The sequence below is a fragment of the Protopterus annectens genome, chromosome 11.part0 (genome assembly GCF_019279795.1).
Source record: "Protopterus annectens isolate FY-2018-M chromosome 11.part0, PAN1.0, whole genome shotgun sequence".
In the NCBI taxonomy this organism is placed as follows: domain Eukaryota; kingdom Metazoa; phylum Chordata; order Ceratodontiformes; family Protopteridae; genus Protopterus; species Protopterus annectens.
Window position 1 is genome coordinate 569,658,433 of NC_056745.1, and position 18,010 is coordinate 569,676,442.

At 35.9% G+C, this 18,010-nt stretch overlaps 1 protein-coding gene across 1 annotated transcript in view; it reads left to right on the forward strand.

Moving 5' to 3' along the window:
* OTOGL (otogelin like) overlaps positions 1 to 18,010 on the forward strand; it is a 3,472,886-nt gene that overhangs the window by 2,454,573 nt on the left and 1,000,303 nt on the right. The window contains exon 39 of the mRNA XM_044088067.1: positions 10,670 to 10,693. Coding sequence (XP_043944002.1) covers positions 10,670 to 10,693 — 24 coding nt within the window. The remainder of the gene's footprint in view (positions 1 to 10,669; positions 10,694 to 18,010) is intronic.

Sequence of the window (18,010 nt, forward strand, 5' to 3'; positions counted from 1 at the left end):
TACTACATCAATATGACTTGTCTCCATTAAACTTCTTTCAGCTAGACCTCGTTGTACTATATTTTAATAAAAGATTTTCCTTGAAATACTTAATAGCTTAGCTTCCACTAGAAAAATGTGGATTGAATCCAAGGAACTACCATGGCTAACTAAAGAGACTAAATTACTCCTCAAACAAAGGAATAAAGCCTAGAATCTCTACCATAATAACAGAAACAAAAATAACCTAACCACCTATTCACAACTGAGAAATCAAGCCAAAAAACAAATAAAAAAATACAAAAACACATACTTCCAAATATGTCAGCAAAATCGCCAAAACAACCCTCAGAAATTTTGGCAAGCCATTAATGAGCTCCTACACCCAGGAAAACCTACTACCCCTGCTCCATCTACTAGCAACACAATAGAGCGTATAGCTACTCAATTCAATACCCACTTTATTAACTGTATAACCTCCTTGCTAAACAGCAGTACAAACTCTGCCTTATCTATACCTAACCCATCTGATCACAACTCTAACTCTTTAACTCATAAGCCAATATAGACTATATAAGAAAACTCCTAAGCAAATTAAAGCCTTTCTCTCATGCTGCTGATCAATGGCCCAGCAAATTTCTGAAACTAGCCACTGCAACTGTCTCCTAACCCATATCTATTCTAATCAACTGCTCTGTCTCTGAACAGTATGTACCCTCCTCTGGAAAATATCTCATATCATACACAAAGGTGGCCCTTCCACTGATCTTTCTAATTATAGACCAATTGCCATTCTCTCTTCATTAGCCAAAATCTTAGAAAAATGCATACATTAACAAATTCTTGATCACTTCCTTAAAAACAACCTTATAGTCATTACTCAACACAGTTTCTGACCTAGACATAGTACTAACACTGCTCTTATAAACTTCACAAATACCATCAACCTCCGCAAAAATAATGGACAACTCATCTCTGCAACCTTTCTTGATATGTCCAAAGTTTTTGACACATTGTCACATCAAATATTCCTAAACAAGCTCACCTCATATAATAATTGCAGTGCTACATCCCTAACCTGGTTTCATAGCTATCTCTCTAATTGCCAGCAAGCCACCAAATGGGATAACAAACTGTCCCCCCTTCTACCCGTAACTGTTGGAGTTCCCCAAAGCTCCTTCCTAGGCCCCATTCTTGTCACAATTTTTACCAATAACCTCAGTACCTCCACAAAACTTGCTTCTATCATTTTGTATGCTGATGATGCCTCACTTATCTGTTCTGCCCCTTCCATTGAAACTCAAAATACCCTGCAAGACATAGAAAAATACCTGTCTGACCATCAGCTCATATTAAACTAAGCTTATGGTCTTCAGTGGTACTAGTACAAAAAATACCCAAGCTCTCTCAACATCGTTTCTACTAATGGAATAAAAATTGAGCCAGTTGAGTGTACTAAACTTTTAGGTGTTAAAATAGACAACTGTCTAAAACTTGACAAACACATAGCTCTAGTAATCAAAAAAGTTCATATAATACTTGGTGCACTATACAGGGCTAAACCCTATCTAACTGACTATGCTAGAATATCCACAGCAAGATCATACCTCCTATCTACCCTACTTTACTGTTCCCAAATCTTTACCAACCTACATAAATCAGATTTGCACAACGTCGAAACTTCTTATAACAAAATAGCTAAGTTCACCTCAAACCTACCTTACAAATCACATCATTGCTCCGCTCTTCACCATCTTAAATGGATCAACCTACCCAACTGAGTAACTCAACCAGCTAATAATTGCCTATAAAGCCACCTACAAACCTGACAACTGTCCCACTCTCTCTGACCTTATACAAACATATACAAACCTTAGGTCCCTTAGATCATCTGACAAATTACTGCTCAATGTCACTAAATCTCTGAACTATTATAGAGACTCCTTGTACGCATTTAAAATAGCCAAAACCTGGAACTGTCTTCCCCAGCATATTCTAACTAATCATGATAATCACAAGTTCAAACAACTACTGAAAGAATACTACACTAAGCAATGGCTATGTTGTTGCACTTCCCCAGGCTGGTCTGGCATCTTTCTACCCTCTCCTTTTCTCAGCTGTCAATAGACTACCATGCATCTCCAGCGTTAACTCAATCCTATGAGATTACTGACCCCTATCTTGTGACTGTTTTATAAAAAAAGAAGCATTTTATTTGCATTCTACAAATATGGCTTACATGTTCTCAGGAGTTTTGATTACTTTGTACTACTTAGCTGTATGCTTTTAGCATTATGTAATGCTTAGGGTGTAACTTTAACTATATGAGTTGCTCCTGTGTTTTTATTCATGTCACTGTAAATCATTATTTACTGTATTTTGAAACTTTTCTCATGTCACTCTAAAACATTAAGTAATGTATTTATGGAGTTTTTCTCCCTGGGTCTCCGCTGAAAATGGGCTGCTGGCCCAGTCGGACACTACCTGGTAAACAAATGCAAAATAAATAAATACATAAAAATAAAAAAAATTAATTGGAAAAGTAAAAGTATCCTCTTTTTTAATGAATTCCTCTGCATAGCAAAAATGTGTGTAATAAGGAATTACGAACTATATATAACAGAACATTGAATATTACGGATAGATGTCTTTAAGCAAAACTTAAAGACTTATTAGAAAAGTATGAATGGTTTTGCTTGATGTTAATGTAATTTTTTGTTATGGACCCTATATGTACTTCTATTTATGTTTGTTGTTTTGCATTGTAAATCTTTCATCTTAAATTTTCATTAATGCAAAACCCAATAAAAAGTAAAAAAAAAAAAAGAAAGAAAGAAGGAGTGCAGAAAAAGTGGGAGGTAGAAAAGGTGGACCAGGCTAGGAAGGAATACTAGTTGACTAACAAAGATGATAAGAAAGGAGCTGCAATAGCAAAGAACAGGGCATCAAAGGCACTCTAACAGTGTCTGGAAAGTGACTCAGTAGGTGGCACAAAGATGCTATATTGGGTATCAAAGCAAAGACAGAAAGATAAAGAAGATAGTCAGACACTCTTCATAAGGGATGCCAGCAACAACCTGCTCAACAGTCCACAGGATTTCAAAAGCAGCCGAAAGAAGTACTTCTAGCAGCTTCTGAATGAAGAAAACCCCATAGAAGCTGTACTGCCCCAGACACAGCCTATGATGACAGAAGAGGAACCCACCCTAGAAGAAGTAAGAACAGCACTAAGGAAAATGAAGTCAGGGAAAGCAGCAGGCTGAGGTGAAGTCACAGCAGGTATGATAAAGGTACTGGGTGAGATAGGGAGGAAAAGGTTCCTGAGGGAAACGCTGCAGCACCGCATCATTCTACAATGGCGATAAGGGAATATACCTGTTTGCCCACTGTGGTGCTATCTTGGAGCTAGTATATATAAAGTAGTGGGGGTGTAGGGGGTCAGGGGTGCCCCCTCCCTGCAAAAATGACTTTGTAGTGTTTTTTTTTTTGTAATATTACTGGTTCATTGAACCGGTAGTCGTGAAAGTGTACTTTCATTTAAATGCACTTTCGCGTAATTGGGCTTTTTCTTTTCAAAAGCATGATCTTTCAACAGGAAAAAGTAGACATATATATATATATATATATATATATATATATATATATATATATATATGTGTGTGTGTGTGTGTGTGTGTGTGTATATATATATATATATATATATATATATATATATATATATATATATATATACTATCTCTATTACTAATGTAAACTCATTGAGCACACATTCCACATTCATAAGTGCCTTTCCTTTTTGTCCTATACTCCTTACCTCTTCGATCAATTTCTAATCTTCTTTTAATATTATAACTTTTCCTGAAGGCAAATTTATTGGGCTCAAAATATCCAATCTAAGTCTAACAACTGGCAAACAGTTCTCAGTTTTTAGTTATGTTCTTTGTGGCATTAGCATGTGTGTTATAATTCATAATTCATAATAAATGCCTGTCCATAACCTGACCTTCTCCTTCTTCACTTTTCTACTTAAAGTTGCTATTAACACCCTTAGATACTTAAACTTCAAATTAATATCCACCTTTTCCAAAATCAGATAATAGCTACCACTTCTACCTTCTTTTACTTCCTTTATTACTTCCTCTATACTGGGTATCTCCTTTCTAAAAACATTTCCTTTAATCTAAAACATTCTTGTTTAAAATCCTCCTCATCTGAGATCATCCTTGATGCTCTTATGACTTGATCCTTTAGAACACTTCTTTTCTGTTTGTATGGATGTGCACTATTGAAAAATAAATACAAATTTGAAAATGTATCGTTTCTATATACTGTAGACTTGAACTGCTCTTTATTATTCAATACAGAATTGTGACATCTAAATAATTCACTCTTTTCCTCCCAATATTATAGGTGAATTTAAGAAAATCAGTGGTATTACCTATATAATGTAAACATTCTTTCAGTTTCTCTTCTGTGTCCTTCCATAATATGCATATATTGCACAACTATCTTTTGTACATGCTTCATCAACTAGCATAAGGGGAATTGTATATAAACTTTTTCTCCCATATATACAATATAACATTAGCATAACGTGGAGCATAGCATGCTCCCATTGCTACCCCACTTATTTGTTTGAAAAAAAACTTCCATTCAAAATGTATGTAATTATTGTGGAGCACTATTCCATTAACTCAAGTAACACTTAAAAATGTCTAAAATTATATGTACCTTTTTCTACCATAGCTTCTTCAAACCATTCTAGACCTGTCTCATGGGGTAGGACTAAAAAGAGGTCCACAGTATCTATTGTAACAAAAATAATATATTTCTTAAAATAATTCTTGTCTACTGCTTTAAGAAAATCCCATGTGTCCTTTAAAATTCCTTCTTGTTCTGGCCACACCAGTTTTAACTTTAAGTCTATATATTTAGGAATGGGATGTGTTTTAGATACATTGCCTGCCACAATGGACCTCACCGGTGGATCTATTACATTTTTATGTACCTTATGGCTTCCATAATGAGCTTATCCATCCATAGAAAATTAAAAGTATCCTAATCTATAAAACCCTCCAATAATAGAAAGATCTATATATTTCCAAAAGAAGGAGAATGATGGTTGCCTAGACCAGAAGAGAGTCACCGCAATGATCACAATGATCTTGTGGGATGTCTTCTGAATCTTCAGAAGTAGCTTAGATATTAGTGGAAAGGGTGGAAAAGCATACAGGGACATTCCTGTTCAAGGAAAAGAAAATACATCTTTCTTCCAGGCATTCTGCATGAAGTCCTGAAACAGAATCTTACCAGTTGATTATTCAGAGAGGAGGCAAAGATGTCTACCCAAGGAACTCCCCACAAATGTATCAAATCTTGGAAGACCCTCTGATCTAAGTTCCATTCATGAGGGTCTTCCTCAGCCCTGCTATCTTGTTTGCCACACAGTTTTGCTCTGATGGAATGCAGGATGCTTACAGAATGAGATTGTGCTGTGAAGCTATGTCCCAAGCTAACATGACTAGCTTGCAGGAGTATAACCTGGTTCTTGCTTGTTGAAGTACAACATGACTGTGGTATTGTCTGTAACCGCTTTAAAAGGTCCAGAGGTCCAAAGGTGATTCAGAGAGATCAGGGCAAGCAACTCCTTTATATTTATGTGCTTGCATCTGTCCTTCGTGTGCCACACCCACTGCACTTCTATCCCTCTTGAAACTGCTCCCCACACAAAGTCTGAATTATCTATAATGACTGACTGCTTCTGAGCAGGGAGGGAAAACAAAGAGACCTAGCTTTAAGGATACATGTTGTCTCCACCAAAATATTTCACTTCTGACAAACACCGCAGTGGGATTTGAAAAGATAAGGAGTTTTGATGCTGGGGCCAAAGAGATTCCAGATACAGTAATCCAAAGGTAGGTGCACAAAACCAGAAGCGGAGAAGTCCAATTAAATATGTTGATTTATTAACTAAACGAACACCATAAAACGGATGAATAAGGATAAAGTAAAAAACATGAACGCCTTCACAGTCACAGTATGCATTTTCATCTTATTCCATAGACTTCATCAGATAACCAGTGCATAAATTGATACCAATTTATATTATACAATTAGTTAGTACCGCCAATAAAATACTCTATTTCCCATTTAAAACAACCAGTAGTATCTACCACCTAAAATATATTCATCACTTCCTGTCAAAAGTAAAACATACATTATTTCTTAAAAACAATTACAAACATAAATAAATAAATAAATTCCTAAAAAACAGTTATGTTATCTCATTTAAAATCTAGTATCAAAGTTTTATTAAGAAATATGCTGAAAACCATTAAATAAAAAGTATATATATATAAATAAATACATTGGTATAATTAAGTCTAAAAACAAAGTTCTTTCTTTCTTAGCAATATTCTTATTATGTTAAAAGGGAGAAGAGTTTGCCTGCCCTCTAGTGGTTTTTTCATATTGATTTAAGTATACAATTCAGAGTTTGGCAGATCTTAGTTTTAATAAAGGAAGTATAGATATATAATCATTAATTATTTTAAATATACCAATGAAAGTAGACCTATACCCCCAATGTCCCCCCATAATTGACATCTCAGGAACACAATCCTGCAAAGAAAGATGATTGAAAGTTCTTTTGGAATCTCAGCTTGTGTAAGAGATCTGTTATCCAAGACAGAAAATGCTGATACTTTGAAAAAGACTCTTCAAAGATAAGCAGGTTGTCCAAATATGGAAAAATGTGGATACCATGTAGCCTTCAATGACCTACAACTGGGGCTAGACACTTTGTGAACATTCTTGGTGTAGTGGATAGTCCAAAAGGTAAGGCAGAAAACTGATAATGTTAGAAAGACACACAAAACCTTAAAAAACATCTGAACTTTGGATGAATAAGGATGTGATGATAAGCATCTTTTAAATCTAGTGTTGCCAGAAAACTTGAAAGAGGTAGAAAAGGTAACATGTTGTGAAGTGACATAATTTTGAATAGGGTACTATCATTAACAGGTTTAAAAAAGAAAGATCCAGAACTATTCTCCAATAATTTTCTTCCTTATGTAGAAAAACATCCTTGAATAAAACCCCTTCCACATCTAGGAAGTAGGAACTGATTCAATCACTCCTTGGACAGCAAGTGATGATGAATGGTAGAAACAAGAGTCTGATCTGGGGGATTAGGAATGTCCTCCCATTGCCATCTGTAGCCTTCATGAATGATTATCAGAACCCATTTGCCTGAAACTATCTAACTAAGAGAAAGAGATTTAGACTTTTTGGAAGAAAAAAGGGCTATGGTGGGAGGGGTTCACAAGGTTTTCTGAATAGTTATTCAGACTTGTTGGACTTCCTTTGGATTTGGGAGGTTCAATACTTTTATTTGGAACAACTTTGCCATTTCTTCTTAAACATCTGTTTACCTTTATTTTATTAAGACTGGTTATTCTGTTTTTGCCAGAACTGGATGAGAAGATAGAAAATCCATTGTAAAATTTGGAAAAGGAGAGATGAAAAATCTTAGAGGTTCCCTAGATCAGCTTGCCCATTTCATCACACTTTTTAATCACCACTGCAACAGAGGAGATAAAGACCAATCAACATCCAAGAGAGAGTTTAAAATCGCATTTTTAACATCATCTGGGAGGTTCTGAGCCATGCAAACCTCCTCAAAACAGTTCCAGTGGCCACTGCCCTTGAAGAAGTATCAACAGAGTCATACACACATTGTAAAAATGAATACTGACCTGTGCAATAGACGAAACTATGTTATCTAAAGCAGATTTTTTTCTCATAAGTAGAAACTGCAGGTAAAGCATTCCTCATACTTTCACAATTTGTCAGATCAAGCTTTTAATATATGAGCCTGATGATTCAAAATTATGAAAATCAAAGTTTCAGAAGTATACACTTTTTTCCCATACCTATCAATAATTTTCCTATTCTTTTTCTGAAAGAGTAGGATTGGAATTAACTAAGTGATTTGTAGCAGAGTGATCAACTTAAGCTATAGAAAACTGAGAAGGAATTGAAACCTGCTTGTTTTTCTTTCTTTTTGACTGGAAAAATGGTGGCAAAGGCTGTTTGCTTATTTTTTTTTCCTTTTATGGCTAGAAGAAAGACTGCCTGTGGGACTGGTAGTCTGTTCCATGGTCTAGCAGAATATGGTGTCTTGTTCCTATGGAAGAAAAGCTGTCAGTTGCCAGTAAACACTACCAGTCTGTAAAAGTTACTTTTTAGACAGAAAAACATAGTAAAAAGCATTTTAAAACAGTATTTCTCCCCCTACAAAAGTAAAATAAACAGAATATCTCCACAGAAAATATATTTTCAGTGACTTTACACCACTTTTAAATTTATAGATTTCATAGAGTAGTACTAGGCTAGCTGTCCTCATGGGCCATTTTTTAAGCCTAGCCAATTATCCCATGTGAGAATCAAACCTGGCACCTTGTGTTTCTAAGGTAAGCACCTTAACCATTATGCCAGCCTCCCACATGAATGCAGCATTTAAAATAACTTTGCAGTCTTGAGCAAGCCCATTAAAACACAACACTCCTAGCTTTAAAATACATTTCCTGAAGAGGAAAGTAATAAAACATCACCAAAAATAGGAAGATGGAAGATTTTCCCCAAAGGGAACTTATCTGCCCAGCAAGGGAAACACAAACCAACTGATGATCCTTGAAAGCTACAGAGGAGCATACTCTTCATCAGTAGTAAAGCTCTGAAGGGCTTTTCCACCAAATTTAGCTTTTAGTCAGGACAGGTTGGGTGCATGGAAGTTGCCCTGAAGCGTTGGAAGCTGTCTGGCTGTTATATCCTTGGCAGGGTATAACCCATATAGCTAAGACTACTGTACCAGTGATCAGTATGATGAGCATGGATACCTTATTTCTGTTTATTCTCTGTTTCACAGCTTTGAAAGCTGTTAAAACACTTTGTGCACCTGCGAAGACTGGTAGAGATGGGTGAAGGCTGCCAGCCTAGTCAAACAGAATTTGGTGCATAATTGTATCATTTGTAAATATGAATGTTGAACTACAAGCCTGTTTTTTTAATGAAAGAATATGCTGTGAAATGTTGAACTTAAAACAATGTAGCAACATTGCCCTCTGCTGTAAAGAAAGCTAAGTCAAGCATTTCATGACTGTCTTTGATGTTTACAATTCGGCTCCGGCCGGGCTAGATGAAGGCTTCCTGCATATTGTTTTAAGGCTAAAGTTAATGACCAGAATTTACATGTGAAATGTCCTTTATTGCTCTGGTTTCTGCCTAGGTGTAAAAGAATGTAAATGCAGTTTCTATCAGCCTAGGAACACCAGGAAAGTGTAAAAAATGATGCAATGGGAATCAAGACTGCAATAGCAATTTAAACAGAGAGAATCAGAAGGCATTAAGCATTTTTGTCTTTAACATCCAACTCATAGCACTGTCTTGCTCATATGTAAGTTATCTTAGACTTGTGTTTTCTTTTAGAAATAGCTAGGAACTAGAAATATTAGACTAAGTGTTTTTTCTGTGATGTCAGAACTGTACTACTGCATTATTTTAAGTATTTCTGCATGATCTCTGAACTCTTGACTAGTACTGTGTAGTAGAAAGTATTGTCTTGTGGTTTTATTTACTATTAAATATTTTAAAACCTAACTGTGGCTGTTTTGTGTAGAAATAAGTTAAGCTCTAAGAGTACATTGCATGTATATAATGATCCTGTACCAAGTCACTCTAATAAGCCTTGACTGTTTAGTCACAACTACCAATTGGATAATAATATTGCACAGTAGTAATTGGACACCTTTTTAAGGGCCTTTGAGTAGCTGATAAATATTAGCTGGGTGGTGGCAAGTGATACTACCATATAGTCTGGGTAAAAGGGGCACAGCTGGAGAACCTGTGCCAGCCTTCCCCAGAAGTGTCTGTGTGGTTGTATAAACTCTTATCTCAAAGTGTGTGTGTGTGTGTGTGTGTGTGTGTGTGTGTGTGTGTGTGTGTGTGTGTGTTAGCTACTTGGGCAGGGACACGAAGCACTGGTTGAACAGAGAGGGTACTGGAGATTTTAGCTTGCCCAGCTAGGCTGAGAGCTGGACCCTATAGCTGTGCCAATGGGGAGTCTTATTGGGGACCTGGAGAGTGACCAGCCCCAGACTGACTGTGATCTCTGTATGCTCTTAAGGGAAATTGCACTTTACTGTGTGTATTTGTTATCCTTTCCTCATATGTGAGATGCCCTCTCTGGTGTTAGTGGTGAGGATTGAGGCTCCTTGATTGCTGGGCCAGGGCATGGGCATCACAGCACCTACACTTTGTTTTCTGTAGTTGGTAGTACATAAATCAGATAAAGCTCTTTATACTAGAAAGAATTATAATTGGGTCACGGATCATGATCCCATATTAAGTTTTCTCAATGTGGTTGCCAAGGTTTACCTTTTGAGCTTTATTCTGAAGGTGAATTTCTTGCCATCTTTGTCTCAAACACATATTATGCTGGTTATGATAACAGACTTGACTATATTCCACTACATTATCATTATTTTTACATTTTAAAGTTAGCATGTACAACTCGGATGCTATTCGCTGTTAAGAATAACAAATTACTTTGCACAATGAAAAGCTCTATATCTGAAGTATCACAAGTGAACTTTCTAATGTGTTTTTCTTTCTTTTTTTTGTGTTTCAGAGCCCAAACTCCATCAGACGACAGGTAATAATAATAATAATAATAATAATAATAATAATAATTATAATACTAGATTTTCTTTACTGTGGGTTCTAGTTTTGTGTACTAACATGTTCTTCACTACATTGTTTATATCAGTTTATGGTTTTGAATTTGTGTTTGTAATTACTGGCTATTTGTTTGTAGCAGAACAACATTCTATAAATAAAACATATATTTGTGAAGTAGCTAGTCAGTGATATATCTGCCACACTGAATCCAGGGAAGTGAAGGAATTAAAAAAAAATATCTTGCCATCATCATGAACTTGCACTAAAATTTACCCCAAAATGTTAGCCATTGACTACATAATACTTTCAATGTGTTGCCTATTTAGTTGGACTGGGACTTATTCTGCTGTTAACAGCATTTACACTATTCATTGTTATAGTTTTATAAATGGAATGTATTTTCCATTATGTTTATTAGGTAACTGATATTTTCACTGAAGTATAGCATGTTTTTGTTTAGGGTTAGTCTGGCACTTGTAATAAAATGTGGTGGCATGGATAGACAGCTTTCTTCCTAGGAGTTAGACCCCCAGTGCTAATGCTAAGCAGCACTGTAGACTGCAGACTGTCACTGCACAATGTACACTGTCTGACTAGCAGCTAATTGAAGTGATGGGCTGCCCATACTATATGTTGGGGCTGTTTTGATCCAGAGACGTAACTCAAAAATGAGGCAGACAGCTGAAAAAAGAAAAAAGCTATTGCTGACGCTGTTCAACATGACAGGCTATAAGAATTCTGGCAATCACCTGCACTGTTCATTTAAGCTCACTAGATATACACAGTCCCCAAAATGAGTCTTACTAATGCAGTTACTGATCCTGGAGGACTTTAACCTCTTACATCATCTGTTTTATATCCAAGCAGGCAATAGTGTATTATGCTGTATAGGTTGCCTTGCCAAACGTTTTTTAAACTTTTGTATATACATGAATTCTTTTGCAGACTATGTGCTGAGAATTTAGTCATGTGACCTGTATGGTGCTATACACTACCACCACCTTTTAGGACAACATGTTTAAGACAATATTGCTCTCTCCCTTAAGGCAAACATGATATTTCTATGGAAGTTTTCATACTGTAAAGGATGTCAGGGTCAGATCATTTAGAATGAACATCCCTAGCTATAATCATTACTCACAGAAGCACAGCTTAACAATTTTACTATCAAGCAGAAGCCCTATATTTTATTCACAAAAATAAGTAATTCATATTCTATACATGTAAAGTGACCCTTAATGCAATACTGTTTTTGAATGTAGAATAACACACAGATGTACGAAGTCCCATACTTTACTGCAGTCTAAGGCAGATGTGTGTCCTGGGGCACGGGCAAGAGAAAACATCTCATATGGATACAAAGTAACTCTAGCATTTCATTTATGCACCAAAAAATGTATCTGTTTGCAAATCCATATTGCCAAATCTGTCAATCCGCTGGCAACTGATGCTGCCTGTCAACAGAACTGGAACTGCTACCACTGCATGTGTGTTTAAAATTTTTTTCCAAATAGGACAGCAATGATGTATGTACAGTTATGACATCAATTCAGAATAAAGTTAAGATCTAATGATAATAACATGACCAGTCTAGTGCAGACTATCTATTTTCACAAACAAAAAATATTACAGCAGGTATTTAAAATAAACATACAAAATTGTCTCTTGGATGACTTTAACTACCCATTTCTGGTTAGTGGAGATTTTTATGTCCATCCATGCACTACTGTGTTTACTACTTGTTTGCCTTTCTTTTTTCTGGGTCAGTTATGTATGTAATTCTGAATATAGGTCTGGAAAATAATGTAATATACCATGAAGGCAATATGCACTGGAATAATTCTTATTTGCATCATGCATATGCTATCAGTTATTCCTGCATGGTACTATGTACTATCACCTAAATCAGTCAATAATTTACCTATAAATCCTAGCAAAGCAAGGTACTAGTTATCATGGATTTACTAACACCTGTTGGGATTTAGTCATGCTGCACAGCTAAATATACAAATTTAAATCAGATGAAGATACATTCTAGCATAAGTAAAAGCTTGCTATCAAATATTACTATGAGTAAATGTAATCTCTGGTTTATAGAGGGAAAGAATATAATAAAAATCTGTACTTATAAATTTAAAATTAGTGTTCCATATTGTTTATCCGTATATATATATATATATATATATATATATATATATATATATATACTGTAGATACAGATTTATAAACAGTTTAAAATCATTTTTACTCTTGTTTTATAAGTCTAATGGAGTTTAATGTAAATTAATTTTTTCCTGTTTCATGGTGGGTGTGCATGGGGACTTCTTTCTGGTCCTCCATTGGTGATTAACCTCCTGATTCACTTCCTGTCTGAGGCCCTATCTACCATGATTTGCCGGTCTCTTGCCAGAAAACCTTGTATGTATGTTCAACCAGAAGCAGTTCTCCAGGAAAAAAATGTACCTTTTACTTTGGTCAGTTTTCTGTGAGTGTTTGATTATCCTAAAAAACAATTACTGAGTCTTGTTTGCAGTTGGGAACAAGGGAAGGCCCTCAACTTAGTAACTACTGGTTCCGCAGTTGTGGGTCATTAACTTATTTAACAGGTATGCCTGTCTTATATGCAATCCTTTGGTCCTGTATTGTGGGAGTGTACCTGACGTATTCTCCCTTTCTTGTGGTCCCACTTTGTCTGGGTGTCCCAGTTGTCTGGGATATGCAGAAGGATTCATTCCTTACCCTTTTGTGGGACGCATCCTTTTTTTTCCTTTATTTCTTGAGAAGGGGTTGCATACCTGCACAGACCTTTCTACTCTCAAGTCATTGTTGTAGGTGAAAACAGTGAGTAATGATGGACCTCATCAGTCCCAAGTCCATGGCTGTCTTCTCTCTTCTCTAGGTAGCTCCCAGAACAAGCTAATATTTGGCTAAGCATACTGGTTGTATGCCTCCTGATGTCTGGGAATGGAATTGTACTATAGTCTACTTTGTCCCTTCTAGAAAAGAGGAAATGTATCTTTACATGCTGCTGCATAAAGTGCTTATTTAATTTGCCTCTGGGTGGCTTAAATAGGGTGGCCCTTAGGACGATGATATTTCCTTCTCAGGCATCCTATTGGATGCCATGGAATTAGGTATTCTGAGTAGATGTTTCCCAGTATACAGCTTTCTTACTAGACCAGGAGTGGTTCTCCAGCTTCTTTTATATGGGTAGACTTATCACTTGGGGTGCATCTTGGCCATATGACCATTCAAGCATGGGTCTCAATGTTCAACACAGCACATGCATTCTTACCATATCAGTTTATCTATATGATGGGTGAGTGATACCCTCCTTTATCACTCTTAGATTGGGTGGTCCCTCCAGTTGACCTTGGCTGTTAGATTTCCTGTATGTCAGGCAAGCATGTACTTCCATATCATTTATTAACAGTGAGGGTTCCAGATCTTTACTTTTGTTTCTAATTTTCAAATGGTTAACTTGTAGATGTCGGTTCGTGGAAGTACTCTTAAGTAGTCATTGTGTGATGTCATGGCATATTCCATCATTGGCTTGTCTCCATCCCTGATTGTGGGAACACCAAAAAGATGCAGAATCCAAACTGGCAGAGATGATAAACCTGAATATAAAACCCATTAAGGATTGTCCAGTTTTTGGATCAACTCATATGGAGAGAACATACCTGCTAATTTTTACCATATGCAATGAGACTTCACCACAAGAAAACATGTCAGTTCTAAGTGACTGGATAGGTAAAATGAACATGGATACCAGTTGCTTTTGCTCAATAAGAATTTAATCCTCTTTAAATGGTTACTGTTACAGTCATAACAAATACTTCTGGCACAGACAATAATACCGTTGCACCATGCCAGCAGTCCAAAAATGTCATCCCCATAATAATTGTCCAAGTTGGTTTTAAACATATCTGAACTAGTGTTTGCTTTAATATAATTTGGTAGTGTATTACAGGCATTGGCTACTTTCTCAGACTACAAATTAGTACACTTCTCATTCTTGTCTAATCTCCTACAAGGCTGTCCAGTGATACACTCGTAACCTTTGATAAGGCCAAGTATTCCCAAAGGTAGTTGTTTCTAAATCCCCTCTATACTGTATCCTTTTAAATATCTGTAGGAGATGTACAATTTCATATATTTTAATCTTTCTTAACTTTCACATCCATAGTTGCCCTTGGCATATTTTTGCTGTACTCTTTCCAGTTTACTTATACTAGTTTTCTTATAAAGTTTCCATATTTATTTATTTTATTTTAGTTTACATTTGTTTACCAGGAAGATGTTCGGCTGCCCATTTTCAGAGGAGGCCTGTGGAGAAAAGCTCCATACAGTAATAACATAGAATAATAATAAAAAAATCAGTAGTAAATACAGTATAAAATACAGTAATAAGAATAGACAGTAAGGAGAGGTAGCATATACACTAGTACATAGTTATAATGAACGGAATAATGCAGACAATATCAGATTACAGCAATTGCATCACTTGCACATTTTGTAGTTGCATGGATTTATACACGTAGTAAGATTATACATTTAGTAAAAATAGTGTCATGATTCTTGAATAGCTTATACTTGTGGTAAATATAGTCAAGTCTCTGTGTTCAGTGGTGAATATATTTGATGGTTGCATCAAAAGGCACACAATGATGCACAGTAAACTGTAAGAGCATGCAGGCCTAACAATGCAAATTTGCATATATCAATACATACTCTAGTTTGAGTCTAATGTAATTTACTAACAAGGATTTTATTGTCTCTGATTTTTCTAGACTTTATAAATCTTTTTATACAAGCTATATGTTTATAACTGTCATGAACCAATTGGTTGATATTATCAGAAAAACTCAAAGCTGGATCTACCCATAAACTCAGGTCCTTAAATTAATACACAGTTTCAATCACTGTGCTCTATTAAGTATTTATCTTTCAATCATCTATGTTTCCCAAATCATTTATGCTTCATTTTTATGTATTTATCAGCATATTTTTCTCCTGTGCCCAAATGGTCAATTTAGTCAAGTTATTTTGCAGAAATGCCTTATATTTAACAGATGTAATTAGTTTTCCCATTTTCAAGTTATCTGCATGCAAGTAAAAAATTAAAAATCACTCGACCAATAACCATGTCTCCCCAATGCAATCAGGACAGCAGATCCAAGGAAAACAATAGCCTGTAATGTTCACCAACAGAGTAATAATAGAAATTCACAAAAAAATCAGTTTAGCTGCTTTCACCCAGTAAAATACTAAGCTTCTTCAGAACAAAGAAGCATCCCCATCCAGTACATTTAAAAAAGTGCAGCACAACCAATCACATCCATAAATCAATTAAGTGTGCATACCATCAATTAATCACCATGGAATAACCTAATTAAAATCACAATGAAGATGAATTGCAGCTCTAGTATTCAGAAAATGCATGTTACATCCATTTTACATCCACTCTAAAATAGAGGTGTATTTGGTTTAAACCTTAAAATCCAATTCATAAAATCAATGTGAAAACCCTACTATAACAATAAATATCCTATTAAATAAAAATAGGAACATGCATATATAAAATACATCAATTATTCAGAACAATAAATACAATACTAATAGCAAAATATTTAGTAAATAAATGAAAATATAAATATACATTTTACAATTTAGCAGCCCTGAGTTTTAAAACACTGTTAATACTAATATGGTCATTCATCTGAAGAAGTCATTCGAAACGAAAACGCTTGTTGGTTTTGAAAAGCGTTAATGTGCTTTTGAGTTCTTTGTTTTTGTGCAATAATGAGTGGTACGTTCTACAAGCCTTTTACTCCGCTTTGCTCAAGTTGATTTTTGTATTTTGGTTGGATTTTGTTGAGCAATTGTTTCCATCGCTTTTTTCGGTTTCCATTTTCATTCTTCCTCAACTCCCCACCCTCCAACCCCCTTCCCTTAGTTTCTGGAAGAATGGAGGATTGATAGATTGTTACCTTTTTGATATAGTTTTGCACTTCCAGCTATAGTCTCCATGAAAGCCGGTTTGTCTGTTTCTATCAGCAGACACAATCTGAGGTAATTGAGATAGGTGCATTGTAGGTAAGGGACGACCTTGAGAAGTTTTTGGTTGCCGCAAGCTAGTATAGTGGATGAGTCTGTTCTGAGGATCAGAACCGAGCCCACAGGTTGAGGAAGAATGAAAATGGATAACACAGATGGAACATTATGATGAGTATATAACTTCTTTTTTAGAAAGATACAACATAAACACGTATGAGTCCATGGCAGAGGTCTGTGGGATACTTAGACTGTAACATGAATTTCACCTATCCAGTTGCTGCTTGATAATTGCGTTGACCTATTTGTAACCATACCATCTTGTCAAGGTTGCATTAATACCTAGTTGCTCTAATTTATTGTTCAGTGAGTTGTGTATAGCCCTGTCAAAAGCTGACATGTCTATAAAGAATATAGCACAGCACACTTTTTCACTTATAGTTGTTAGTATATTATTACAGAGCATTATATTACAGATAGTTATAGTTCTATTTCAATGTATGCATGCTGATGTATAGTTTCAAGTCCCAAACTTTCAAATTCTGACAATAATTTATCAACACAATTCTGAAAGCTCAATTGTGTCACTCTTCATGTAGTCCAAGGAGGTACATCTCATTTCATTCATGCCCACATGAACTATGACTGAGTCCTTGTGTTACTTAGGAGTAAGTGATCTGAGTGCTTGCATGATCTGGTGGATCCTGTCCCCTGACCAGCAACAAACTGTAACATTTTCTTATCCATCCTGGTAAGAGTGACATCAGTGTGTCTTACAATGGAGTCTGTTATAACCAGAATATTGGGTTGTGGAGTGTTTTGCATTATGGGCTTAGTAGTTGAGAGACAATTAGGTATGTCTTTATTTGTTGTGAAGGGAATTGTCTTGTTTGTGTGCATGTGGAGTTTCTGAGGACTGCCTTGAGAGGCATTTAAGGTTTGGGTAAGTTACATGTGAGCACCTCAGCATATGTGGGTCTATGTGTGTGGCTCTTTGTAGGTGCGGTGAGTGATGTGTGTGGATCACTGACAATGTGTTTGTTGCTTTTTGTGTCTGTATGTGAGAATCTAGTCTCAAGTGTCAATGTGTAACTACATGTCTCACAAACTATATTTGTCTGTTCAAGAATTAAGTGGTTGTCAATGTCGATATGGCAATTGTTACATTATCTCCGGATGCCCATGTCCACCAAGCTGGATGCAGAGATAGCAGGAAAGTGCCACTCATGGTTGC